This window comes from Lethenteron reissneri, chromosome 13 (assembly GCF_015708825.2).
Source record: "Lethenteron reissneri isolate LAM-NWPU_2019-01 chromosome 13, ASM1570882v1, whole genome shotgun sequence".
Lineage (NCBI taxonomy): Eukaryota > Metazoa > Chordata > Hyperoartia > Petromyzontiformes > Petromyzontidae > Lethenteron > Lethenteron reissneri.
Window position 1 is genome coordinate 12,452,447 of NC_083791.1, and position 27,374 is coordinate 12,479,820.

Genomic DNA, 27,374 nt, shown 5'->3' on the forward strand with positions numbered 1-27,374 from the left:
TCAAAAGCTCGGCATTGGACTTGTTGAGACCAATATCTCTGATCAAGTTGTTGAGGTCTTTTGGTTGGGGTAGTATGGGTTTCTCTCCTCAGCTCTACCTCAGAATTTGTCATCTGGATCTACGTCTTCCTCGCTCTCTGACTTGCTGTTCTCTTCCAAAGACGGCTGCTCTCTCTCCAGAGTGGGTACTGGGAGCTCATGGCAGTTTGGCACCGGGGCGATGGATGGAAGGTCTCAAATACGTGATAGCAGGTGCATTCTTGTCAGTCCTACATTTGGAAGGGTCCACCATGCAGAAGTAGCAGTTGCTTGAGTGGTCAGTGGTTTCCCGACAAATGATTGGGATAGCTAACTGATGGCTTTCTTCCCCTCTTTACCATCCTACAAAAGTACATTTATTTCACCCATGGCTAATGTGTAAGAGATTCTTGCAACATTTTTCATATATTTTTTCAATAAAATTGAAAATTGTACAACATTTTAAAATTAAACTTTTACAATTTGAAAAATTTACTTTGTAACAAAATTCTGAGCAACAATTGCCAGAGTTTTTTTGCATTGCTTGCAGGTGAAATGAGGTGACCAGGGTTTGTCTTGATCCCCGACAGGCATGCCGAAATATGCATTGGAGGCCTTGCACATCTCAGCAGATGCTTCCACAGAGCACTTTCTCATTCTTGTCTTGATAAATTGTCCGTAGACAGCCAAAAGCGTCTGCCGGATGCTTGCAGCCCCTCGATACCATATCAGAAAAATGCAGACATGTATCCACTTAGGCAGCTGGAACTAAACTGAACTGGTGGGCTTAAGGCCCCTGTATTTATACTATTTATATTACTGGAACGTTCTAGAATGTTCTAGAAGTTACTTCAAGTTTACTCAGCACTGAATCTGTCTGGAATGTTCTGGAAAATAGGTACATTTCAAAATATCACTGTCCTAGGCACAAAAGCAAAGTTTGTGGGAATAGCCATTTTCTGTACTTTTGAGGCATAAGCAATTAGGAAATAAAACTTATTACCCAGGAACAAAAAAAATGAAGTGTTTTTCACCTGACAAAAAAAAAATCGATATTATAACCGAATGTAACCATGTTATTTTACTTTATATCCGAGCTCACAACAAACCGCTGCCACTGAGACAAGACCCCCCTCCCACCCCGTGTCACCTTCAACAGACTTGGGGCAAGTGCTGTTAGCGAGCTGTTGAATCCCCTACGCACTGTGCTCACCTACCCACCCCACTGCCACCGACAGCAACTCGCTCCCCGCACCGCCGGTCACGCTTCTCTCGCCGCTTCTTGCCTTGCGCTGCTCCACTTTGGAATTTCCTGCCATCGTCTCTTTCTGAAGCTCTTGACCATTATAATAATCTTGCTCAATTCAATAAACATGCTAACTTCACCGATTACAACTTCGATAGTGCCGCTTGTTGCTGGCTGCATAGCTTTGTGCACACAAGTATGCTTACTTGCTCGGGTTTCCATGTGGCGATACTTTGACACATCGTACGATATAAGATCCACGATAACTGCATCCTCATTCCAATGTGAATACCACTATTTCCTTTAAAAATAAATATTATCCTGATTATATATTTTTGTAACATCGTGATAGGTGTTACCCATTAAATTAGTGCTTTCCAAATCAACTCCTGAAGTTAGTGCAGGCAGCTATGTGGTTAGTTTCATCGTTCATTCACTATTTTGTTGCAACTGGTAGCACGTGCGTTGTATGCTCACCAGATCAGTTGTAAAGTCGCAATGATTGTAAGACTCGTGGCAGGATTATGTGAAGTGAACCTTAAAGTAATCTGTGGATACTTAAAGTACATCAAAGCACAAACAATACAATACTGAAATACAAACTAAAACACTTGGAATGTAACTCGTATTGGACAAACATCCCATTGCTGAAAAATGAACTTCAAATGGGTTTAAATAGCAACATCGCCCCCACTCAACAACATGGCAGGACCCTCCTCCCAAGGCATTCCTGGGTACATGAGCATAGTAATCATTACAGAGCTATGGGAAACACAGGCCTCAGGTCAACCGCCTGCCACGGTGGCCTCTGCTCGCTCGCCGTCCCCCAAGCCACGACCCTGTCCTGGCACCCCACTGCGCGCATGCGCCAGCGTCTCGTGCTGCGCCAGCGTCTCGTCCTGCGCCACTATTCAGAGACGTATGAAGGATGGGGTCCTCCGTTTCCTCTGGCGTACGAGGAACCCGAGCCTGGCTGCGCACCTCTCGGTCCCGACTGGAGATTTGACTTTGTGAAATGCGTACGTTCTAAATTGTTTTTATTGTAATCGTCATGTCATGAAGTTTGGTATCGTGAACGATCATATCGCGACAGCACCGGTGCCCGCGCAACATCGCCCTCGTCTGGAACTGAGATCGCAGCCGCCGCTCCGCTCCCGGCAGCGGCGCCGTGTGCATGCGCCGGCTTCCCACGGTACGCAGCAATAAAAGACAATGCGGCGTGCACAGGGTGTCCGTCCCTCACCCCATTCACCAGCACGAGTCCAGAGCGCTGTCAGGACGGGGGTAATAGGGACTCGGTGTAGAACTTTCAAGATGGAAACCTGAGATGCTGAGGGTGTCAGGGGGGGTGTACAGAGAGAGGGTCCTCCAGGTAGCAGGCGGAGAGGGAGCTGGTGAGTGGATCTTCCCGGTGGGTCTCCCAGGTGAGACGGATGAAGAGGCTTGGACAACACGTGACAGGCGGGTGGGCGAGTCTCCCCCAGGTGACGTGTGTCCGGGCGAGGCGTCTCCAGGTGCACCTCCGAATGAGACGGGCGAGTGGGTGCGTCTCCCTCAGGTGAGACAGCGAGTGGGTGCGTCTCCCTCAGGTGAGACAGCGAGTGGGTGCGTCTCCCCCAGGTGAGACAGCGAGTGTGTGCGTCTCCCCCAGGTGAGACAGCGAGTGTGTGCGTCTCCCCCAGGTGAGACAGCGAGTGTGTGCGTCTCCCCCAGGTGAGACAGCAAGTGTGTGCGTCTCCCCCAGGTGAGACAGCGAGTGGGTGCGTCTCCCCCAGGTGAGACAGCGAGTGAGTGCGTCTCCCGGGTGAGCGAGTCCTCTGACGCAAATGCGTCCCCAGTCTCAAGGTGAGGAGGAGGAGGGTCCAGACGAGGCGGGCGTTGATGTCACCCACTCACCATCGTCGTGGTGACCGCTCACTCGCTGGGCTTGGCCGGAGCGAAGACCCGAGGGGAGGAGGAGGGAGGGTGGCGCTGGGGGGAGGGGGGGGGGGCTGGCTCGAGGGAGTCACTGGGGGAGGGGTGACATGGCGGGGGGGGGGGTCGGTGTGAATATTTACACTTCCCGTGTGCAGGTATGTGTGGTGGCTGGATGGCAGTGGGTCCAACTGTGTGCGAGTGTGTTGTGGTGCCAGAGGATTTGGAAAAGGGCATCTTTAAAATTGGTGAGTGATAGGTGGGAAGAGGCAGTAGTGGTAAGCACACTGCACTGCGAACCCAATGATCGGAGTTGCATGTGTTGGTGTACTTATTTACACGTGTGAATATTGAACTTGACAGTTAAATCAACATAATTTGCCAAAAGAGGAATATTTTCAATCGGTGCACCGTGCACGTTACCCACTATGACACATGGATTTGAGACCCAGACACTATTCAAAGAACTTGAAACAAACACTGAACAGTGTTCAATGTAAAACAGAAAACTGCATGTTTGGAATTAAATTGCCTGAGGAACATGGATTGGAGAACAATTTACACAAATCAGGAATTACAGTGACAAGGAAAGGGAGTGTCGGGCAGGGCATGGATCGCACACAAGAGGATGACAAAGGTGGGAGGTGCAGCAATGAGATCGGCTCATGTGCAGCAGCGGGAAGAAAGAACATAGCTGATAATGATGATGGTGATATGTGTGTAGGTGTGTATGCACCGCATGTATGCAGGAGCGGATGCATACACTGTACTCAGCACTTGACTTCGATTCCCGCTCATGGCCAACACCAGCGTCGAATATCTTAACTGGTCAATTCGTCCATAAATGAGAGCCTGATTTGGTGTTTAAAACATCAGCATTGGGGAGACCAAGGCTGCTGGACATGGTGTTGGCCACCCACCGCATCGTGTGCCATGGGGGCCTTCGGAGGTGCTCGCTCACAGCATGTGTGAGCGAGATGAGCGAGCGCATGCGAGTGAGATGGGTGAGTCAGCGAGTTCACGTGTGTGAGTGGGTTTGAGTGTGAGTGCGTGTATGCGAGAGTATGAATGGGCGAGTGTGTGTGTGTGAGCCAGGCGAGTGTGAGTGCTTGTGCGCGAGTGAGATGGCTTACTACACAGCAGGGCCGTGCTGTGTCCCGCCGTGGCCAGCAGCGAGCGCAGGCTGCTGATGGAGTCCTCTGCACTCACGTGAAGCCGCATGCTTGCGCCCACTGAGCAGCAGCAGCAGGCGGTGCCGGGGGAACGGACGGGGAGAGGCCGACATCAGAGATCTCGGTCCAGGGCAGTGCTCCTCAACCTTATTGATGAGTGCTCCCCCAACCCGTGACCAATCAAGACCACTTCTCCCCAGGCTGGCCAGGCCACACGTGTGTGTGTGTGCGCGTGTTTGTGCGTGTGTGCGTGTGTGTGTGCGTGCGCATCACCGCTTCGATTACTAGACTGGATCGTTACCCGATCAGTGGACTAATTTTAGCGGTAATTAGTAGAGCACAGCCCAGCCCTCATGTGGCTCGCTGGAGCGAGAAGAGTCCAAAGAGCAGAATTAACACGACTGCAGATGAGTGGGGGGTGGTGGTGTGTTTGTGCGTCTGTCGTGGTGGTGTGGGGGGTTCATGCGTGGGCGCTCACCAGGAGTGGTGATCTCCCCCTCCTCCCTCTCCTGTGGGGGGGGGACCCCCAAGGTCCGCATGCCCCCCGCCGGGCGGCTGCTTCCAGAGCTCCGAGCCCCCGGGCTCGCCCGACACACCTCGAACCGCACCCACTTATAGCTGCGTTGACACGCCATGAAGACAAAGACCCCCGTACAACCTTAACACACTGTTGGGGCAAGTGCTGTTAGTGAGCAGCCGAGGGCTGGCACTGCAGACGCGTGTGTGGGTGGCCAGCACCATGCCCAACTGTCCTTGTCTCCCAAAGTGCTGATGCTTACACACCGCACCAGACTATATTGACCTCGGGCAGGGGTCGGCAATACAAATATCAACAAGATAAATTTTTTTCGAATTCAGCAACAACTCCATATTTCAAGAGCCGCAATGCACCGTGTGAAAACGAGAAGGTGGTCTCGTCACGAAGCGTCGCATGCGGCTCCGGGGGAAAAGGGTTGCCGACGCCTGATCTCGGGGGAAGCAACGTCAGACACAAAATGCGGTGGAACTCTGGTCGCTGGGTTCGCTGTGCTAACTACTGCGCCACCACTCCACCCCACATCACAGCATTCCATTTGATACAAATCATAATGTGAACAAAGGCTACCAGAACCAGCTCTGAACGAATTCAGGACATAATGGCTAGAGCGGCTATATATATATATGTGTGTCCCCAGCTATTGCTTAACGTGTTGACAATTCACTCAACTGGGATTCCAGGTGGTAATTATGGCCCCTCCTGGCAGACTAATGGCCGCTTGCAGGTCAGGTGCCGAGTCACCTTGTGGCACACAGGGATAGCTGCCACGAGGGGGAAGCCCTTTTAAAAATGTGTTGCGATGAGATGTCAAGTGTTCTGAAAAGCCTCGACGTAAATGTGGACGGCTCCACCAAAAACAAATCATGACCATTATGATGAACCTAGGCACCGTATCAACTTTCTCTCACTTGTTCTGTCACCATTACCGATTGCAAAGTTTCTCCATCGCCGACTTGACCCACCCGAGTCTCGGCACATCTCTAGCAGGGCACGCGTTTACTGCGGCACGCAGACCGCATTTCACGTTGCGCCGCCACCGGGGGAGAAAAGATACACGACCGTACCTCACCGCACCGGTCAGTCAAGAAACGCTAATTGGGCTTGCGCAGGACGCGCTGCGGAAAGACTCGGAAGTGGCCGAGACGAGGAATGGAGTGGCGAGCGAGGGGGCGGGATCGATCCCTCTGACCTGCTGCACTTGCGTGCGCCGGGGCAGCTCTGGATGAGGTGCTGCACGGACGGGTGAGAGAAGCCAAAGAACTCCGGCCCGGAGGAGCTCACGGCAGGAACGGACTTCCCTCTGTCCCAGGGAACACGGGAGATGTGAGACGGCAGATGTGAGATGGGAGGAGAGGGCAGGGGGGCTCCATGCCGCGTGACCAGGGGGCAGCATGTGCGTGAGCGGGCATTCGTATGTACGAGTGAATGCATAAATGAGCGTGTGAGTGTTCATGAGTGTGTAAGCGAGTGTGTGTGTGTGAGTGGGGAGTGTAGTGGTTAGCACAATACGAGGTCGATTCCCGCTCACAGCCACGATTATCGGAGCCCGTCCTGGGCCTCCCCTAGGTCGACTAAGCCTCAAATGAGTACCCCGTGCAGTGTGCAAACATCGCCACTGGGAAGACAAAGGTGGCCAGGAGTGTTGCTGGCCACCCACCCTCTCGTGTGCCGTGCCGACCTTCATGGGTTCTACTCACAAACAGCACTTGCCCCAACAGTCTGTTCAGGATATTCGGGGAATCTTTGTTGCGTGTGTGTTCACTGACGCACACAAGCGTGGTGAGCGTGCGTGTGATCGTCACCGTGCGGCGAGTGTGGCTCTCATCAGGTTGGCGTAGCACGCCGACGCCGACGACGCCACGATCGGGTTTTGGGGGTCGTCCTCCGGCACTATCTCGAACTAACGCCGGCCCGGCGATGGGGGGGGCGGTAGCAGGGGGGGGCACGACCCACACACGTCAGCATGCACGTGCATCCCACACAACAACCACAGCGACCGCAGCAACCAGGATAACCAATCACAATATCCTTGTTCGTCAAGGCTCCGCAGGGCGCTTTACAAAGTCGCCACCTCTGGGTCACCGGGAGAGAAGACGAAGCTAACAACGGGAGCTAACAATGGCTCGCCAGGAGGTGATGGTACAGGAGGTAGCGTCATCTTTGTTTCCATTGCATGGGGATTGCATGCAATGGACGCTGTCTCCCCGACAGACCTGGTCTTCACCTGATGACGGCTGCTTGCGTTGTGGCCGAAACGTCGTGAGAATAATTTTATTATGTTTTATTTTATTATTTTTATTGTTTCCATTCTACGTGACTTTACCGAAAGAACCAAGAAGATGAATCCCTGCAGTCACGAAAGCTTTAAATCGAAAAATGTTCCCTCTTTCACAAGAGTCTGTGGGTTTTCTCCGGATACTGCGGTTTCCTCCCACACGGACAACAGTTGGCCAAAGATCCCATTTTTTGGCCACAACATATTTCGTGGCGCCGGGTTCTGGCTGCCTTCACGCTTCTCTGTCGTTTCCTGCGCCTCTGAATATAAGAAAGCTGTGCGGCGCGGAGTTATAAAACCTTAAACGTTAACATTTTTGCCTCTCTCCCTTTAGAAGCCGGCGTGCACCTCACCTGGGGCCCGAAGCCCCCGTCCTTGATCTGGCAGGTGTAGAGGCAGGTGAGCTCACAGTGGCGCAGGCTGCCCGCCGTCCGCGTGCTGCAGAAGCCCACGGGGTAGATGTGGCTCTCGTCGTGAAAGCCCGGCCGGTCTGTGACGATCTACAAGCACGACGGAGACGCAGGTCCACGACCACCACAACCCAACCCGCCGGCAAATTCCAAATTCCAAAGAACACAGGATGAGATGTTACTATCCTTTGTGCAAGCACTTCCAAGAGTTCATGAACAGTGAGCCTGGTGAAATTTGGGGAGCGCATCGTCAGTAGTGAACCTTTGGGTCCTAGGGTGTTTCGGCCTTTCATATTATACACCCTCCCCAAAGGCGGCCATCGACAGGGTGATCAATCCTACGCTTGCATCCCATTCCCAATTAGTCATAGGAGTTGCCTTGTTGTTGATAGCCAACATCCCATGGGACTATGCATGGCAGGGGCGTCCTCCTCCCTGAGTCAAGCATTGTTGACTGCATACCTCCAACAACACTACACAAGCTAACGCTGCACTCAACACTCTGCTGGTATTATACGAGGCTAAGAACGCGAGCTAACGCTGCACTAGACCAACACTATGCTGGTTTAATACTACGCTAATAACATTCGCCAATAATACAATAATACTCTGCTGACACGACAATAACACTATATATAGAAAAACACATTACACGAACAACATTCGCCAAACAGCACTACAGTAACACTACAGCCAGGTCAACAATGGCTGCCCAAAAAACCCATCACAATAAATTTGGTTCTCCTCTTCATCTGTGTACATTCCATCTGTGTGACTTCAAGTAATGAGTGTCACATGACGAACATGACTGCGTGGCAGGGCTGGTGGAATAGTGCTGCCCCCTTCTGTCTTGAACGGAGTTCGCTTGAAGAAGAGGAAGCTCAGGAGTATTCGCTGCTGCCTGCCGTTCTTTTAACACTCAGCTCTGCGAGACTTCTGACTGGACTATGCGAGCATAATCAAGGCATAATTGTGGAAGAAGTTACGTAAATAAAGTCAACGTCACTTGTTGAATTGTTACAATACGAGTGCATGCCGCTGGAATAAGTTCTACTGAGCAGGTTTTGTCGGTTGTGCCGCGTAAGTTTCCGACGTGCTTGAGGGTTGTGCCACGTTTAACTCGGCACGATGCCCGACGGTGCGCTACACGTGCTGGGAGCTTCTTCGGCTCTGCAGCTCGAAGCACGTGGCACGAAACGTCGGACACCCGTGCCGAGCAACATGCGGCACAGCCAGAAAACCAAACAATGGAGGCGTAAGTGAGCCACGTGGCCTTGCGAGCGGCCGCACCTCTCCGAGGCTGTAGATGGTCAGGTCTCCGAGCGCGATGGGGAAGATTGGCCGGCCCATTTGGTCGAGCGGGATCGGCTGCACGAGGCGGCGCGTGGGGCCCTCGCCGCCCTTCCTCCGCTTCGAGGCCTTCCCCTTCGAGCCTGAATCATGGCCGCCGCAATGAGAGAGACGCAGAGGGGAGACACGGTTACCACCCGTCCTGGTTTTCCAAGCATTGTTCTATTTTTGAGGCAGCTCGGATATGTCAGTATTCCCAGGACATTCAAAGCTCCAGTTGTTTGTAAGTTGCACAATAATAATGATCCACCACCCAACACAATGAATTCACATGTAGCTCTCCCCTCTTCAGGTCTCGTGGGACTCTCTTCTACCCATGACAAGTCGCGTTTGTTTTGAACTCAAGAGTTGGCAAGCCTTCGCCTCGGCCACCACGCAAACCTCCGCTCCACCGGCCTCCGTGCCGCCCTCCCGGAGGCCTTCAGGCCCCGTGCAGCCGGCAGATTGCATCAAACCCCCCACTCGCCCCAGGGTCAGACACAAAAAATAATTGACAAAATAAGCAAGCCACGTCTCCTTCGTATATATCAATCTCTCTACATATGCACGGTAAACTTCTTTCGCATTGTACGTAGCCAACCATGCTAATCAGAGGTGCGGAATAGAAACATTCAGAAACAACCTATAAGCCACACTGCCTCCTCGGAGTGCATCATTTCAGCAGCAATGGTTCAACACAAGCACAATTGTGCACCGTTTCGACGTTCAGTGCCTCCCCAGCAGTCAGGCTCACTGAGACCAATGCTGATGTTTATAGGGAAGTCCACTCTCTCCTAGATATAGGTCTTAGTTTGAGGCAAGACTCTGATACATAACACGAAAAAATGACAATGCTAATAATGATAAAGCATCCTCAAGGTCCGTTACCAGACCGCTCGCTCGCTGAAAATTACACAATGACAGGGGTAGGCTGTGATTTCTTACTATGGAGCCAATTAGGACTTTCAATTACCTCTGGTGGTTAACCACACACACACACCTCACTCACTTGTCCCTGTAACATGTCCTTGCAGTGGCAACCAGGACTGAGTGCGGCGTGAACTTTACAAACACTGCGTTGTTGCCAGGTCTGAAAATACTCCTGTCCAGCACTCGATAAGACGCTCGCAGCGTTGGATAAACATTGCTTGTGGGCCCTTTCGAAAAGGGGTGTGTCTCTTGTGGCCACGGGCCGTGTAATACAAGGCCGTGGGCCCTATCCAGCCATCTCCTCGGCACGAGGTGTTTCGGGGTGGATCGGTGGTGCCGTGGATTTCTGACCGTTCTGCGAAACCTGGCGACCTAATTTCGATTCCTGGTCACACCTGACATCAGTGCAAAGTGATATCTCAACTGATCGTGTGTCAATCACCCCACTTCGCCGACACACCCCGACCAGCGTGGTGAAGTATCATCACACAACCCCAATGACACACGTGGCTTGGGAGGCAGAGGATTCATCTTGGATGAAGAGCCGAGTGGACGCTCACCCTTCTCGTCATCCTCCCTGCCCCTCTCCTTCGTCCGCTCCTTCTTCACCCGCTTGGGTTTCTTCGCGGGGGGGTCATCCAGCGCCGGGGCGACGGCTGCCGTCGTAGCGACGCTTGGGGGAAGCCCGGCGGTCGTGGGGGGCGAGTGAGCGGATGGGGGGGCTGCCCCGAGGCCCCCCACCGTGACCCCAGTGGGGGAGGCCGAGGCTGCGGGGTCGGTGCCCTCATACAGAGCCTGGTACTGCAGGAAGCGCTTCAGCAGCACCCTAAACTCACAAAGACAAAGATCCCCCAGGTAGCTGTGGGTTAAAGTGCTGTTAGCGAGCAACCATTGAGGCTGACACGGGAAATAACGGGTGGGTGGCCAGCACCATGCCTGGCGGCCTTTGTCTCCAAATTCTGTTTGACACATCGAACGAGGTTTTACACACTGAACCTTATTTAAGGCTGGTTCAGATATTAGTCACCGATGTTGGCCATGAGCTGCAATTTAACACTGCACCACCACTCCCACCGCACCACCACTCCCACCGCACCACCACTCCCATCACACCACCACTCCCACTGCACCACCACTCCCACTGTGCCACTGTGTGTTTTGTTTGCTTTGCTTGACTAAATGTACTTTTAACATTACATCATGTGCATTAATAATACATTAATCACCCTGACACTCACACATCTCTTCATTTATTCTGAGCATAAGAATCAATTTCAGTCGATGAACAATTGTGACTAGGTGCAGTAGAGCGGTGGCAGAGTGAGCGGCTTGCAGTAGGAAGGCAGCAAGTTCAATTCCTGCTTGGGGAGTTGACTGGGCTCATCATCTCTCCATGATCGATAAGAGCACCACCTTGTGGGGACATCAACAGTGACTTTTGTATGGAAAGACTCGCCCCCACCATAGGAATGTGTAATTTCCACCACTGGCTCAGGGCTGTAAACGGAAGACCAGCACAAATGCCTCAATGCTCAAATGATCTGATAATCATGATTTGAAAACGTTAGTATCCTTCCCGACAATGCCACACCACCTGCAATACCTGTTTACAGTTCTGCAAAACTGAACAGTAATGTGCGAGGTTGACCCGCATGCAAAGTCTACGTGTGGGGAAAAGGCAGCGCTGTCTGGTAGGGAGCAATGATTGCTGATTTGTGTATTCCCAATTGAGTAATTGGCGGCTAAGATTTGAAAATTTTGACCAGGACGCCGCCACACAATGGCCAACTCGTTTACAATGGTGTCCCGGGATCTTGAACGTTTCGTAAATGGTGAATAAACACCACGGTAACAACCAGGGTGGCCTGCTGGATTTGAACAGTGAACCTCCGCAACGTGCGGTGAACGCGTTGCGGCTGTAACTCGCTCATGCAACTGCTGCCCACGTGTGTGCCTGGGCCCATCAGCTGGCGCCGAGTGATGCGTGAGTGGGCACCTTCTCTGCTCCTTGGCTCCAGCGAGGCATCCCTCCACCCGCGCCAGTTCGTCACACAGCGCCGCGTTCTCCTACACAAGCGCACAAAGATCGCCCCGTGTAGTACCCACAAGCCATTGGCGACAGTGCTGTCAATGAGCGCCTATGAAGGCCGGCACAGTAGACGTGGTACGCTCAGCTGCCTTTGTCTTCCAATGATGATGTTTACACCCTGCACCAGATTTTCAGAGATTGGACCTAGGACTAGTTTAGATATTCCTCACTGGTGACGGTCGGAAATTGAACTTGGGTTGCGGGGTTAGCAGCATACCCTGCAAACCACTACACTACCGCCTCCCCACACAAGCATGCACACAAACATACACACCGCTCCTCCCCACGAGCCCGGACACACAACATGAGTTTACCTTACTCCCACCCCACCCCCCCACGTGAATTAAACATAACCAACGTGCCTGTAAAGCGAGTTAAGATACTGGTCGAACACCAATCTGGTGACCGGTGCCAGCATTCGTTTATGCCGGGCCAAGCAACTCACGAAGATGGTGGTGCGCACGAGGCGGCGTAGGCGCTGGTACTTGATGCGGTAGCGCTCGCTCACGGCGTTCCGTCGCGCCAGCCGGCGCGCCTTGCTGCGCCGAGACGCCGCCGCGCCGGCCCCCAGCCCCGCGCCACCTCCGCCGCCCCCCGGCGGAGCCCGCGCGCCGCCCAGGGGGGGCGGTCCGCCCAGGCCTCGGCCGGGAGACAGCGCCACGCGAGGAGAGGACGACGAGACCGCCACGGCGCCGGCGCCGCCAGTCACGCACGCCGACGCGGAGGCCGATGGGGACGGCGCCCCGCGGGGGTTGGGTGCCGGCGAGGCTTGGGCCAGGCGGGCCGGCGCCGCGGAGGGGGACGAGGCGCGGTGCGAGGGAAGGGCGAAGGCCCTGCCGGCGCTCGTGGCGGCGGTGGCGGAGTAGCAGTGCAGGAGCTGCTGCTGCCGCTCGGCTTGCGTCTGGGGCGGTTGCACATTCACGCCGGGGTATGGTACGACGCAGGCAACGGCCTTCTTCATAGGCCAGAGAGGCAGAGTGGAGAAGATGTTGGAGACTCCCTACCATGGCTGCCTGATACGATTGACATTTGAGAATGTTTCCTGATGTTTTTAAATTGGACATAAAATGCAATGTGCCAGCAATATTTAATAATTGCACTTTCTTATAAATTAGTTAATTTTGTCATACACGTTTGATTATAGAACGGTTTGTCTGTGACTCTATAGATTATATTAGGTCATCCAGCCCTCCTCATGCACTCTCTCTGGCCTGTTACCTGAAACATCACCGATTGGAAACTTTTCCTTTCAAGGCCAGTGTTATTGACGGCTGTGTTGAGTTGTTAATTGTGCGTGTGCACCACTGCCAATGCATTATCACCACCAAATATTTTGTATCAATAATAAATTATGATCGATGGTCAAAATGTAACTCTATGTTCTTGGTATACCGACTATAATCACCCAGGAATTCTAGACTTGAAGCTTTCGTGACTGCAAGGAATCATATTCTTAGGTGTTTTCGGTAAAGTCACGTAGGTAAAACATCAAAATTAATAAAAATAATAAAATAAAATAAACATCACGACGTTTCGGAGGCAACACAAGTCTCCGTCATCAGGTGGGACAGTCACAGCCAGATTAGCTGCATCAAGTGAGGCAATGATTCAAGATGTGATCCCTTAAAAGCGAGTTGAGGGGGGAGGAGAGGGGGGGCTCATCAGAATGTGGTAGCCAATGAATGGAAAGTATCGGGAGAGAGGGGCCGTCGCCCACCCTTTTTTGGCCCCTCTCTCCCGATACTTTCCATTCATTGGCTACCACATTCTGATGAGCCCCGCCCCCCCTCTCCTCCCCCCTCAACTCGCTTTTAAGGGATCACATCTTGAATCATTGCCTCACTTGATGCAGCTAATCTGGCTGTGACTGTCCCACCTGATGACGGAGACTTGTGTTGCCTCCGAAACGTCGTGATCTTTATTTTATTTTATTATTTTTATTAATTTTGATGTTTTACCTACGTGACTTTACCGAAAACACCTAAGAATATCACCCAGGAATGTCTGTTTCCCTAACGCTCGTGACGTCACTCCACATCGACCAGCCCCCCTCATTAATATTAATGAGCAGGTGACGTCCTCCACATGGACACCCCCCCCACCCCTCCTCATTCACAATCATGAGCGAGTGACGTCACTCAATATGCAGTACTCCCCCCCTCACTAATAATCATGCGCAAGTGACGTCACTTCACGTCGACCAGCCCCCCTCATTAATAATAATGAGCAGGTGACGTCCTCCAAATGGTCACACCCCCCCCCCCCCGCCATTAATAATCATTACAAAGTGACGTCACTCCACATGGGGGGCCGAGGAGCCTCCTCCCCCCTCCTCGGCGTCAACTTACAGCCCTCACAACAAAGGCAGAACCCTCACGTCACGCGATCTCCGTACCGCTGTTGAGACATTTAAAATGAAACAGGCCTGTGTCACCGCGCCCTCACACACTGCACGCGCACTGATGCAGTGAATATCACGTCGCGGGCTGCTTGTCGCTTGCAAGTTTCAGATTTACTGCAATGCACCCGTCCCTGGACGGGCAAAAGGCTCGTGAATTATCGTCCATGTTGACTGCTTTTCTCACATTCAGAAAACATAACAGTATACGATTAAAACAAATCTGAAAAGTTTGGATATGTTTTTGATGTGCTGAGAAGTGCTTGTACGGTGTACCATCGTATTCGGGTCTATTTCCACCACTGATGATGATAAATTATAATATAAATGAGTAATAATTACTTAAATGGGATTAAACACCGTGGCAATCATTGCCTGCTACTGTGAAAACTTGGCAACACCTTCCTGAAACAGCTAAAAAGGTGTAACGATAAAAAGATAGCAGTGCTGGTTTCATGCGCGGTTCTCACCAGTAGCGCAAAGACCCCGTTCCTGTTCTCGATCCGCTTGAACCTTCGACTTCCCTTCTGTGTCTGGAATTTGATGACATGCGAAGACAGGGGGGGGGTGCTCACCAAGCATGGCGGGCAGCGGGAAACAAAGACTCCTTGTCCACAAGCACATCTGAGCCACACTAGCGCCGGGCCCTCAGTGAACGGGGTTGGTGTTTTTCCCCAATTTTCCAAACTGAGCCAGAAACAATGGAAACTCTGGCCTCATCGTGCGGTTTGGGAGCCAAGCTGGGCCAGGCGCGGGGTCAATGACGCATTCATTGCATGTGACGTCAAGCAGGACACTGTGAGGACGCAGCGTCACCACCACATCATCTAAATGTGACGCGACTAGTTCAATGCACGCGACGTTATTGGCACGGGTCGGGTTCTGCAGTGGAAAAGAGGTAAAAGATGTCCGACGGCAATGATCACCACTTCCAAAACCACCATGCGTGTTCCTCACCTCTCGATACATCACTGCCTCCAGGCTTGACTTTGAGCTGTAGCAATGAGGGTGAAACAAAGACAGTCGAATTAACGAGCATATGTTTGTATTTTAGACGGCCAGACAGACAGACACATATGTGTGGCTGTGCCATGTTGGCTGAACCAGCGCTGCTATGTGTGGCCGTGCCGATTTGGCTGAACCAGCGCTGCTATGTGTGACTGTGCTGTGATGCATCAGTGTGGTGAGACCTGGACTGCACAAGGCCGGCCTCCAGCACGCGCTGCTTGATTTCCTTGATGTGCAGAGGCTTCCCGGCCTCTTCCAGCACCAGCTGTACAAACAAAGACAAAGATCCACTTAAAAGACTGTTGGGGAAAGTGCTGTTTGCATGTAGCACCTATGAAGGCTAAAACGGTTCACGGAGGGGGTGGGTGGCCAGCACCATGCCCGACCGCCTTTGTCTCCCCAGTGGCGATGTTTACACATCACACCACGTACTCATTTGAGGCTGAGTCGATATAGGGGAAACCCAGGACAGTTCAAACATTCGTCACTGGAGTTGGCCTTGAGTGGGAATCGAATCTGTGTCGCCAAGTTTTTTGCGCGGTGCACACACACACATAAACACACAACTGTAAAGTGTATTGAACAAACACACTTTACACGAACATCAAAAGTAAGTCTCCAAAATTTAACGGCAATTGCGGTCCCATACACGTGAGGCTGAGCTTCCACGCTCAGGGTGTGAAGTGTTATTCTTGGATATTTCAGGATGCATAGCAGCTCACAAGTCTATGTTAAGATTAACAAAACAAATAAGTATTACTGACACAACCCATCATCCGCATGGCCTTCTGGGAGTGCATTTTTAAAACAGCATTGGCTCAAGAACAGCAAACTCTGGAGTGGTTTTGACAGTTTTTCTGATTAGATACTGTATGTCGATACCGGAATATGAAAAAGACGAATTGTCTGCATATTTAGTTGCTCATATTCACCACAATGATTCTAAACAGTGACTTTGAATTGTGAGGATTAGTTCGGCCAGGTGACGGTTGCCACGTGGCATCAGATTGTGGCTTCCGTGCCTGTGTTGTGTTGCTGGGTTCCCAGCAGCTGGACGGAGGTGGGTGAAATGGAGGCCGTCCGTGAGGTGTCACGGACGAGGTCTGCCGCTCGCTCACCTGTGCTGCATCCAGCCACGTCATGTTGGTCTTCTCGGGCGGATCATTAGGAGGGTCCCTGCCATCATCGTACCACACAAAGGGCGGTCTGATTAGCCAGGTTATGTGCTGCCTTACGGGTTGAGTGTAGTGGACCGAGACAGGTGTGGCCAGGCGCCTGTGAGCCAAGCCGGGTGTCTGTAGGGCAGCTTGTGACCCCCTCTCACATACCCGTCGGCGTGCTCGTGTGAGGCAGCCATGCCGGCCACACTGTCAAGGCTGGGGAAGAGGGAGAGGCCCCCTGGGAGGTCGGCGTCCCCCCCTGGCTCCAGCACGGCGAGCAGGGGGGGGGCGGCACCTGCCACCTCGGCCAGCGGGGACAGCGGGCTGCTGGGAGAGTGGCTGCCCATGGAAGCCTGCACACAAGAGACCAGGGGCCAGGGTACGTATTGACTGACAACATCGTAGCAATGTCTTACATTTGGTTCAAGACAATATTTTTTCACGACTCCAAGTAAATGAGTGACTACAATGGGCGTCGGAAAGTTACGATACATTTTAAGAGCGGTCCTGATGGCTCACAATTCGACCGTAACCAATAACATTTCATAATCAATTACATTAATGATCAATAAAGTCAATCGCATTAACGTTATTGACATTTACAACATTAACACACTGGCTCAAGTGCACCGAATAATGACTTAATGGTTATCACGTTGCATGGGTGTCATCTTCCTGGAAGGTGATTGGCTGGTGCAGTGGGACTGAAGATGTGACATATGGTGCAGCGCAATGGGCTGTACTGCAGCAGGGCACTGGAAGGATTGAGGTGAGAATGGCGCAAGGCGCTGTGAATTTCAGAGATGATGATGACGATAAATTGAAGTCCCCATTCTCATGCACAGTGGCCATGTAGACGCATGCACGGGTGTGAGGAAGGCAGCCCTCACCATCTGCATCATGGAGGCTCGTGTCTGCTCCTTGCCGTGAATCATGGGCGACTTGCGCACCGGCTCCGTCTCAAACTCCAGCGAGCTGTGCATCGTCCTCTCGGCTCCACCACCTCCACCGCCCGTCAACGGGGTTCCCGGGGTCCCTCAGGGTCCCCTCGGAGCCAGGAGCGAGGTACTTGGAACCTGAGAACACAAGAATGGCCGGTGACAAGGCCGAGCGGGAGCGTGTTTGCCGGTTCGAGGCCAGAGGCCACCTTGGTTAATGCGGCAGGTGTCGCAATCACAATACCACGCGTCGTCTGCTCTGCAGTGGCTGTTAAAGATAACGTGACATTTATTCAAGTGGGCCATGTGTCAATGTACGTGTCAATTCACCTGTGTCCCCTACTGGCTGACTCTACCCATCTGCGTAACGTAGCACCTTCACAACAGCCTTGCGCTACGAGGTTGGCGCAAATACAAAATTACCCAATGACCATTTGAGGGAAAGAGGGGTCACAAGAGTCATTCACATGGCACAATGCTTCCTGGGAACCTTTGGCCAGTTACACGTGACCATACTTTACCACGGTGGTCATTGCAACAACATCACAGACGTGGAAGCATAGAAGTACTGTACAGTACACACGTGCTTTGCTGGACTGCCCTCTACTGACCACCACCTAGCCCCGCAGGCCCCATCACTCACTACCTGTCTGTAGATTGATCGCCATTCAAGCCCTGTCCAGATGTGCAGCCAATTCCTTTAAACGTGACATGTGTGCGGAAACTGGGGCCCAAGAGAAACACCCACCACGCACAAGGGGGAAACACTCAGAGCTCCACACAGACGGATTCAAGAATCCATTCCTATACTGTCCTGTGCTAATTGCCTCTGAGAAGGCAGAGAGGCAATCAGGAGACCATAGAGAGGGGGTTCAAGGGCAGGGGTTGGGATAGGGGAGCAGAGAGCCCGGTACTGTATTAGAGACCGGGGTAGCAGGAGAGAGTAGTAGTATTTGTGTATACTGAGAGAGGAGATTGGGAGGGGCCAATGCCACGAGGTTAGGGTGAGGCAAGTCCCTGACTGGGGTCCTAGGAGAGAGGGGACCCCGAGTCGGGGTAGGTAGGAGAGGAGCAACATGGATCCTGATTCGAGAGAGGGGATAGGGAAGCAGAGACTCTGCTGGGGGTGGTGGCTCCCAGTCGGGAGGGAACCGATGACCTCGGGACGAGGGAAGGGGACCAGGGACCCCGATCCCCTCCCGAGTCGCCACGGCCCGAGCCCCGCATACGTCTCGCTCGCTCTCTGCTTGCAGACGGGGGAGGGTCGCCTTGATGTACCATCGATTGTTTAGGCATCGAGCGTCAAACTTGATCTGGCCAACTTTACTCCATTAACGACTCGGACGACTCCAACCACAACCACCACCACCAGCACCTCCACCACAACCAGCAGCTGCTGCAGCACCACCAGCAGCACCACCACCAGCACCACAACAACCACCAGCACCACCACCAGCAGCACCACCACCAGCACCACAACAACCACCAGCACCACCACCAGCAGCACCAGCAGCTGCAGCACCACCAGCAGCACCACCACAACAACCACCACAACAACCACCAGCACCACAACAACAACCACCAGCACCACCACAACAACCACCACCACCAGCACCACCACCACCAGCACCACCACCAGCAGCACCACCACCAGCACCACCACCACCACCAGCACCACCACCACCACCAGCACCACCACCAGCACCACCACCACCACCACCAGCAGCACCACCACCAGCACCACCAGCAGCACCACCACCAGCACCACCACCACCACCAGCACCACCACCAGCACCACCACCACCACCAGCACCACCACCAGCACCAGCAGCACCAGCACCACCACCACCACCAGCACCACCACCAGCACCACCACCAGCACCACCACAACAACCACCAGCAGCAGCTCCGGCGAGGAAGGGACGCGGCCGGCGCGGCGAGTGGCGCGTCACTGCTACGTCACTGCTACGTCACCGCTACGGCGCCTCGGCGGCTCTCGCGGCGACTTGTTTAATTATTAAAGTGGCGTTTTACTTTCCAGCGCAGCGACTCCGTAGAGTTCACGCAGTCAACATTTACTCACTCCCCCCCCTCCTCCTCCTCATCCCTCGGTGTTGGCAATTAAAGTGCGATAAAGCTAAAGGGGGGAATATTATCCAGTGGGCCTTACCTAGTAAGATAAAGTAAACTGTGTAGCAGTATTTGTGTAGACTGCATTCTTAAGTTAAACACGTGGCCGGCTTTCTGGACCAATATCACCCATAAGAGGTTTTTAATGGGGTGAGATCGCGTAAATATAAACGTGTCGTTAAACCCGCCACCACCCAATACAGCCAATTGGTAAGGTTTGTCACGTAAACAGAGCATGTCAATTCGTTACTAGTACAGTATCTTTACGTGATGTTTACCTTGCGTGTGTTTGTTGTGTCTGTAGTGTTGTTGTTATTGTTGTAGTGTTGTTGTTATTGTTGTAGTGTTGTTGTTGTTACGTTCTAACCCGCCCCCACTGGAAATCTGTGAAAGAGCTTCAAAGCCCATCGGATTCCTCCCGGAGAAATGTGACTGGTTGCAGTCGGCCTTGGGTCAGGTTGAGGGATCAACTTAGTTTATCCATTTACAGATACAAATATTCAGATGTGGAAAACGCAATTTCATTGCAGAGCCTCGACACGCCTACGAATAATGTCCATCCAGCAGTGGATAGATTATGGCTGACGACTGATAGCCACCACACGCGGTGCCATCGCTCCAACTAAAAGAAAACTCAACACATTTGTCAATACCAGTGTGGCCTTAAAAGGAAAGTATCAGGTGACGTTTCGGGCAATGGGCCTTCTGCACACCACATGAATGTATTTTTCCAATCGTGGAGGGACCTGAATCAACTTCAGTTCCCACAGACCCCATCAAACAACTCCAAACACAGCCGTTCACGAGCTTCAAGTATAAAGTTTTATTTTTTGCATAGTAAACACGACGACGCCATGAACAGAACGCACAAGTCTATTCTTCGCAATATAATTCCAAATGTGCTATGGGCAGCATGTCATGGGGCGGAGTATCCGCTTGGAATTTTCAGTGAGCAGTGAATCACCCAGTTCAAGAGAATGGGCTAAAAAAATTTGCTCGGCATACTTCCAAGATCCCTTTAAGACCCCGGTACCCACACACGAGGAGGAGGCACCCTTTTCTCAAACTCTGCTCCTGGGAAATGATTGTTACATGACAGATTTATTTTACAATTTCCATAGGAATTCAGCCAATATGTTTTTCAAATGGGACTGTATAAATCATTGGTTAATGGGGCTGATAATATCAACTTGCTACACCTGAGAAATCGGTTTCATTCCAGGCAGCTGAAATCGTGGATTTGAACCCAGGTTCTTGGGTTTGCTGTCTCAGTGCTGACCTCTGAGCCATCCGGCCACCGCAACCATTTAATGATGACTGTATGTTTAGCTGTTGGCTGGCTCTTGTGGAGGACTCGTCCTCATTACACCAGTCAACTGAGAAGAATGTAACATTCCGCACCCTACTACCGATACCACACCCTGGCCTCCCAAGTCACCCGACCACCTTGGCCATGCAGGCAGTACGATGTTTTAGTCACGGTGGCCGAGCGCAGGCCCAAAGGTCGAAAACTCCACGCGTCCCACAACTGACAGCACAATTTGAAGGTATAATAGATAAGGTTTAATACGTTTATTTAACTGGGCAAGATTGTAAGAACTTGGGAAAAGAGCCTATGGGAGGGTGAATTGCTGTGTGGGTGAGCGGGTTGGTGTGTTATTATTACCTGCTATGTGGTGAACACAGTGTGTGTAAAACTAAACTCTCAGCCTTTTAGTCCTCAGCATGGGTGGAGGAAGCACTGAGTGAAGTATACGACAATAGGACGAGGCTAGTAGCAATAGCAGAGAGACTGCAGTAAGAGTGAAAATAGAGTGAACCAGTGGGTGCTGGATCATCCACCATTCTGTACGGTGCGCTAGGAACTGGATGCACCACCCCATGCCGACATCAGTATCTCCACTTGTGCTGAGGGCACTGTGGGGGGGTTGCCCTACTGGGAGGTCTCCTCCTGTTCCTCCACCTCAGGGAGCTGGATGCCCAGCTTCTTGAGGCTCTGCATGAAGAGCTTCGGGGGGCGGCACTGCACCACGAGGGGATCTCTGCCGTGGCCCAGGCCCGGCAGCACCAGGCGGCACGCGTGGAGGTGCAGGGGCACGCGGCGCGCGGCTCCTGCCGCCGGCCGCTCCTGCCCACTTCTGCGACACGCGGAGAGGAGACGGAGGGAGATGCGCGGTGAGGAAGGGGTCAGTAAGAAGATATCCAATTGCTGCATTTGGTTGCGCGAATTGTTCATCAACTTACCGGTGGGCTGAAAAGATAATCGGAATATTAAACGCTTGGACAAGTGGCACTTGAATTTGCTTGCCTATGTTGGGTGATGGAGGGTTTCACGATAAAAACAAACGACTTGATTCTGGAGTCAATTCGCAGCCCCTGAATGATGACCGCGAATCGAATCTGTGTGGTGGTGAATCAAGAGGTGATCCTCACGCGAGTCCGAGCTTGCGCAGAAGTGCTGGCGACAGCCGCTGCGGCACGAGTCCCTGGCCCTGGCGCCTTGGCGAGTACTTGTGGTCTCCGAGCGCCGGGGTGCCGAGCCCGAGCGCCAGGTGCACGCGTAGCTGGTGCTTGTGTCCCGTGAGAGGTCTCAGCTCCACCAGCGCACTGCGGCCTCCCGCGCCCTCCGCCAACACGCGGTACTGCGTCACGGCCATCCGGGCTCCCCGTGGCAGTCGCCCTGAGAGACGCACACAAACACACATGGGTACAGGCGGCGAGATCTGTAAATCTTCTCAAGAAATGAAATGCCCCGGTTTCTGTAAGTTGTGTAATAAAATACCACTGAACACAAAGCATTTACATGTAGTTATCCCTTCTTCTGGTAGTGTTAAATTTATATTTACATGTGTCCTGGTTTTTTGTACCTCAGCGGGGCCAGCCCTACATAATATGACTAGTTTCCGAACGTTCCCCACCCGTATCTCTATGTGACGAATGACAAAAAGAGAGAAGACGAGTACTCACTTCTCACGAGGGCATTGCTGGCGTCGACGTAGTGGAACCTCGGCATGACGGCCATGCGGTAGGTGACTCCGTCGGGCCCCTCGTGCTTGCGCTCGCCCACGGGAAGGTCTACGACGCCCCGGGCGGGCTGCGGCACCCCCACCGTTACGGCCCAGTAGGTGCGCTCGGCGCGCCGCTCCCTGAGCAGCGAGGCCACGGCGTCGGCTGCCTCGGCGTTCCGGGCCAACACCAGCGCTCCCGTCGTGTCGCGGTCCAGCCGGTGGCACAGGTAGAGTTTTGATGCGGTGGCGTCGTCGCCGGCCGTGGTGTTTTTGCGGTGGTGACGGTGGCGAGAGGGGTGACCATCTAACAGCTGCTCCAGCACGGGCAGCACGGCCGCCACGTTGTTGCCGCCCACCCCGGGACCTCCGTGCACGGGGATGCCGTACGGTTTGTTGACAACGATCAGCTCCCGCTGAGGGGTGGCGGCGTGAGAGGTTCATCGTTAAAGGTAACCGGCCGGTCAACGGCGATTCAATGAACAGATTTGAAAACAAATAATTGCATCATTGCATTTTCATTCACTTGCAGAGGGGAATATAGACACAACAATGAAAGATTATTAGGAACAGAATGATAACAAAGCAGAGAACGTGGCACAACAATCAGGGTATGGGCAGGACACGTTGCTGGGAAGAATGATGGCCGAAGAATAAAGACAATGGCGACCAAGGAATGGGAATGGATATGAGAGCACGTTCACCAAGGAGATGGAGCAATGAAACTAGGTCATGTGCAGGTGCTAGGCAGATCATTAGATTTGAGGAAAATTTGGGAGTCCTTCATCCTGCAGTGAAATCATCATGACTGATGTTACAAATGCATCACTACATAAAAGTAATGCAACCCAGTAATTATAACATTTGATGGTGTAACTACACGTAAAATAAAGCCAAGAACATTCGCAAATTAGCAAATAAATAATTAGTTCAAATATGTTATAGACCTGAGCACTGGGATAGCAACTGGTCTCGGAAGTAAATTGTACAATCCTGAAATGCACAATGGTGAAATATAACAGAAAAACCCGAAAATAATTAATGACCATTAAATAATTTATGCCCATTTCAACTTCTCGGCTATATCAACAGACCACGGGCAAGTAACTTAAGTGCTAAACCGTGTTCTCTAGTCACGGTGCACTCTGGCCCCTAGCCAACACGCCCCCGACACACATCTAATGGTGGAGCACTCTGGCCAAAATACTAACCAACACACCTCAGACCATCCTATGTATCTACTTGTCGCAGCTGCACATCTCTGAGAGCACTCTCAGGTTCACGAACAGACAGCAAAGTCCTTCAGGTGCCCTGCATCAACATCACAACTGTCGAGTGTGCCTTTGCTAAATGGTACCGAGGTTAAAAGGACGGTCTGCCAGACCATCACTGCATCGACAAGCTTGGATCAATTACAGATCAGACTAATTAGTTGCAGTTTTAAAATTAGCTATGAACAATTAGCCGTGTGCATTATATGAATACACAGATTAATAATTCATACTTATTTTGGGCATTTCAGCTTGTGTTGAATACAGGCTCAAAGGCTCAAAGGCCCAAAACATAAAGTGGCAAGCAACGAACAGAATGTGTAATTGATGGATAATTAACAGGTTTCTTGAAATGAGCAAGGCTGTAAGAACTTGGGAGAGAGACGATGGAAGGGAATTCCGATGTGGTGCAGTGCGAGGAAAGAAGCAGAAAGAGAAGTGTTTTGTCGTTCAGTATGGTGGCTGAACGGCGTCTATGAGAGAAACAGTCTGTCTGGTAGAGAGTCTCAATCTGGGTGAAGGAACCAACGAAGGAAGTTGATGGAAACAGTAACTATGGTAGGAGCAACAGCAGAGTGATAAGGAGGTGACAGACCACCGGTGAGCGAGTGTATGTTTATTTGTACAGTAGATTTGGTTTGTTATTGTGTTTATAGATCAGTGGTTTTTTGGTTAAAATGTAAAAAAATAGCGTATGTATTGAGATGTAATGACACACGAAGCACAGCAAAAATATAAAAAATTACGACAATGATGAAAGAGGTGGTGAAGAAGCAGATGCCATCCACCCTCACCCACCTGCTGGTGGATCACATTCTTGAGCAGTGCTTTTGCCAGCACCGTGGGATGTACGTGCTGCAGTAAGGTCGTCTGCTTCTTCAAGTGCTGCGCCTGCCTCTTCACGGGGTCATCGGGGTCTGCAGCCTGCTCAGCAATGAGGAGGGTGGGAGGAAATAGCAGGGAAAGCACACATTGACATGATGTGCATCCGCTCAAGGCGAGGCTGTCGGGTAGTCTTCTTGTTAGTGATCTACCAACAATCTGCTGTTGTTAGAGTTGCAGTTGGGAGGACAGTGGTGTAGCTCGAGTATGCAGGCAGTGCAACTGCACTGGGCCCACGGACCACAGTGATGCAATCAGCTCGTGTGCAGGTGCCAGATGAATTGCTACATAAAAGGGTGGTGCTTTGGGAGGCCTTCATTCAACAACGGATTGATCGAGGGTGATAATGACTGTACAAGTCATATTAGTGTCTATCCAATAGTTCATTAAGTCAATTTATCGACGAAAACATTGTGATGGACGGTTGTTTTGCAGCCGGTTATTCATTCCTCTTTAATTATAACCCTTTAGCTAATCTATCATAGAAAGACACAAACAGTGAAATGGAAACCTGATGCTTGGTGCGACTCCGGCTGCCACGAGCTGGCTTTGCATCTCCCCGAGACCTCATCTTCTCCAGGAGTTCCGCTGCCGTGAGCCTCCCCTCTCCACCTCCCCCCTCTGCGCGTTGTCGCGTGCCGCCCGCTGCCCCTGCCGAATCCTGGGCCTGCGGGGCCTGGCGTGTCCTGTAGCGGGAGGTCGCCGCTTGCGACGCGAACGGGGCCCACGGGCCCAGGGCAGGAGCAGCCCTCCTCACTGGGCATGCTGATGGAGGGTGAAAGGAGACATCACATTTAAACAAACAAGCAGATAAAATGCCTCCTTCGTGTCCCTGTTCCTCCATATATATGTGTGTGTGTGCATCCAGAAGGCCACGAGCCTCATGGGATGTTTACACCTGATGGAGGAAGCTTGTGTTGCCTCCGAAACGTGATTTAATTTAGTTGTTTTCATTTATTTTATTTTATTGATTGTTTTACCTACGTGACTTTATCGAAGAACCAAAGAGTATGAACCCTTGCAGTCACGAAAGCTTAAAATTTAGAACTGATGGGATGTGTTAAAAACATTTTTTTTACGTGACAGGTTCCGGTGTGTGAGGCATGTGTTGTCTGTTCATTTTGCTACTTATATTCTCCAGGACGAAGCAAATTATCATCTTGAGTTACATTTATAAATGGTAAAGACCATTATTATCGAATATGACAGCCACAGGGTGGAGATGGAGCGATGAGATTGGTTCACGTGCATGAGGTGAATGGCAGCAAAACTTGACCCTTAGAGCCCACGAAAGGCACGGGTGCAGAGATCCAAACGCTGGAGATCCTGATCACGGGTGGAGGATAACCTTTGAACTTACTGAGGGCCAACATCGTACTTTTAAATAGCAACTGTGGCAGACCACAGAATAAACACAGTACGGAAACATGTAAGTGATGAACAGAATAGTGCATGCCGGAAAAGTAACACATTCCTGCGGAGGGAGCTGGTGTAGGAACGTTGGGTTGCTCGGTCAATGGCCAGGGTCAACGGCGGCGTGGTGCATTCCGCAAATATGCCCGACTGTGAGGGCGGGCACAAGCCGGCGTGAGTAGGTTAAACGTTGAGTTTTATAAGGGCACCACGGGGTGACCAGCCCCTCCCCACCCAGCCCCACCCCTCCCCTTCCCACCCAGCCCCTCCCCACCCAGCCCCTCCCCCACCCAGCCCCACCCCTCCCACCTCCCACCCAGCCCCACCCTCCCATTTTTGGATTCACGACGGACGGACACAATACTCCCCTGTGGGCTGGTGGAACCAGGTGGTTCCTTCCAGTATGAGAGTTATACGACACACACACAAGACCTTGTGCATGACTGTTTATGCGTTTCCCGTACAGGGTTTCTGGCGTAGTTGAGACAACACAAGATTAGGACGAACACCTCCATCACTTCTGAAGGGCCCCATTTTTTGTATTGAAATAAATTCACCTGGAAAACCTCCCGTGAGATGCAACATCTCGTTTTGCAAGATTTGTGCCGCTTCTACGAAGCAATCACATGCACTGACACGTGCGTGTGTGTACAGGCACGCACACACGTGTAGAACTTACAAATGACACGGTGTGAATATGCAAACCGTGAATCACACCCAGCCAAACAACACGCGCAGAGCCGTCGCCCGAAACGTCGCCCATTACTGTATACACACAGTACAGTCTATGCCATGATACAGCCGCGGCGTCATTTGTGAATGCGTTGAGGGTGTTGTTGCCGTTGTGCCGCTGCAAATGAAGGCGGCGTCATCCACCACGATGGGTGACCTCGACTCGGCCGCTGCGCGGGGCCTTGGCACTCACCGAACCCCGGGCCCACGCCGCTCGCCACGAGGCCGCAGGTCCAGCAGCCCGCCCGGCGGAGCAGAGCCATGCCGAGCGAGGGAGACGCGGGGGTTGGGGTCGTGCCGAGCGAGGGAGACGCGGGGGTTGGGGTCGTGCCGAGCGAGGGAGACGCGGGGGTTGGGGTCGTGGTGAGGGTGGGAGACGCGGGGGTTGGGGTCGTGCCGAGGGAGGGAGACGCGGGGGTTGGGGTCGTGCCGAGGGAGGGAGACGCGGGGGTTGGGGTCGTGGTGAGGGAGGGAGACGCGGGGGTTGGGGTCGTGCCGAGGGAGGGAGACGCGGGG

At 52.3% G+C, this 27,374-nt stretch overlaps 2 protein-coding genes across 6 annotated transcripts; both read right to left on the reverse strand.

The window, feature by feature from the left end:
• Positions 1-576: 576 nt before the first annotated feature.
• LOC133342138 (uncharacterized) lies at positions 577-19,116 on the reverse strand. 5 transcript variants are annotated; one of them, XM_061551104.1, is made up of 17 exons: positions 18,704-19,116; positions 17,378-17,563; positions 16,656-16,840; positions 16,446-16,503; positions 15,510-15,592; positions 15,277-15,313; positions 14,790-14,852; positions 12,367-12,822; positions 11,829-11,899; positions 10,393-10,658; positions 8,864-9,006; positions 7,517-7,663; positions 6,691-6,788; positions 6,078-6,188; positions 4,829-4,968; positions 4,312-4,410; positions 577-3,272 (listed from the first exon to the last, which is right to left on the reverse strand). In XM_061551104.1, exons 2-17 carry the CDS (start codon positions 17,468-17,470, stop codon positions 3,157-3,159), a joined length of 2,166 nt encoding a protein of 721 aa, XP_061407088.1. In that variant the 5' UTR covers positions 17,471-17,563; positions 18,704-19,116; the 3' UTR covers positions 577-3,156. The 5 variants fall into 5 exon arrangements, with proteins under 5 accessions (XP_061407088.1, XP_061407089.1, XP_061407084.1 ...); XM_061551105.1 differs by lacking the exon at positions 4,312-4,410 and having other exon boundaries at positions 578-3,272; XM_061551100.1 differs by lacking the exon at positions 577-3,272 and having other exon boundaries at positions 3,370-4,410.
• Positions 19,117-20,360: 1,244 nt separating this feature from the next.
• Positions 20,361-27,326, reverse strand: LOC133342140 (pseudouridylate synthase RPUSD4, mitochondrial-like). The gene is made up of 6 exons (XM_061551107.1): positions 27,052-27,326; positions 25,225-25,478; positions 24,630-24,755; positions 22,523-22,976; positions 21,989-22,235; positions 20,361-21,693 (listed from the first exon to the last, which is right to left on the reverse strand). The coding sequence occupies exons 1-6, from the start codon at positions 27,119-27,121 to the stop codon at positions 21,489-21,491; spliced, it is 1,356 nt and encodes a 451-aa protein (XP_061407091.1). The 5' UTR covers positions 27,122-27,326; the 3' UTR covers positions 20,361-21,488.
• Positions 27,327-27,374: the final 48 nt, after the last annotated feature.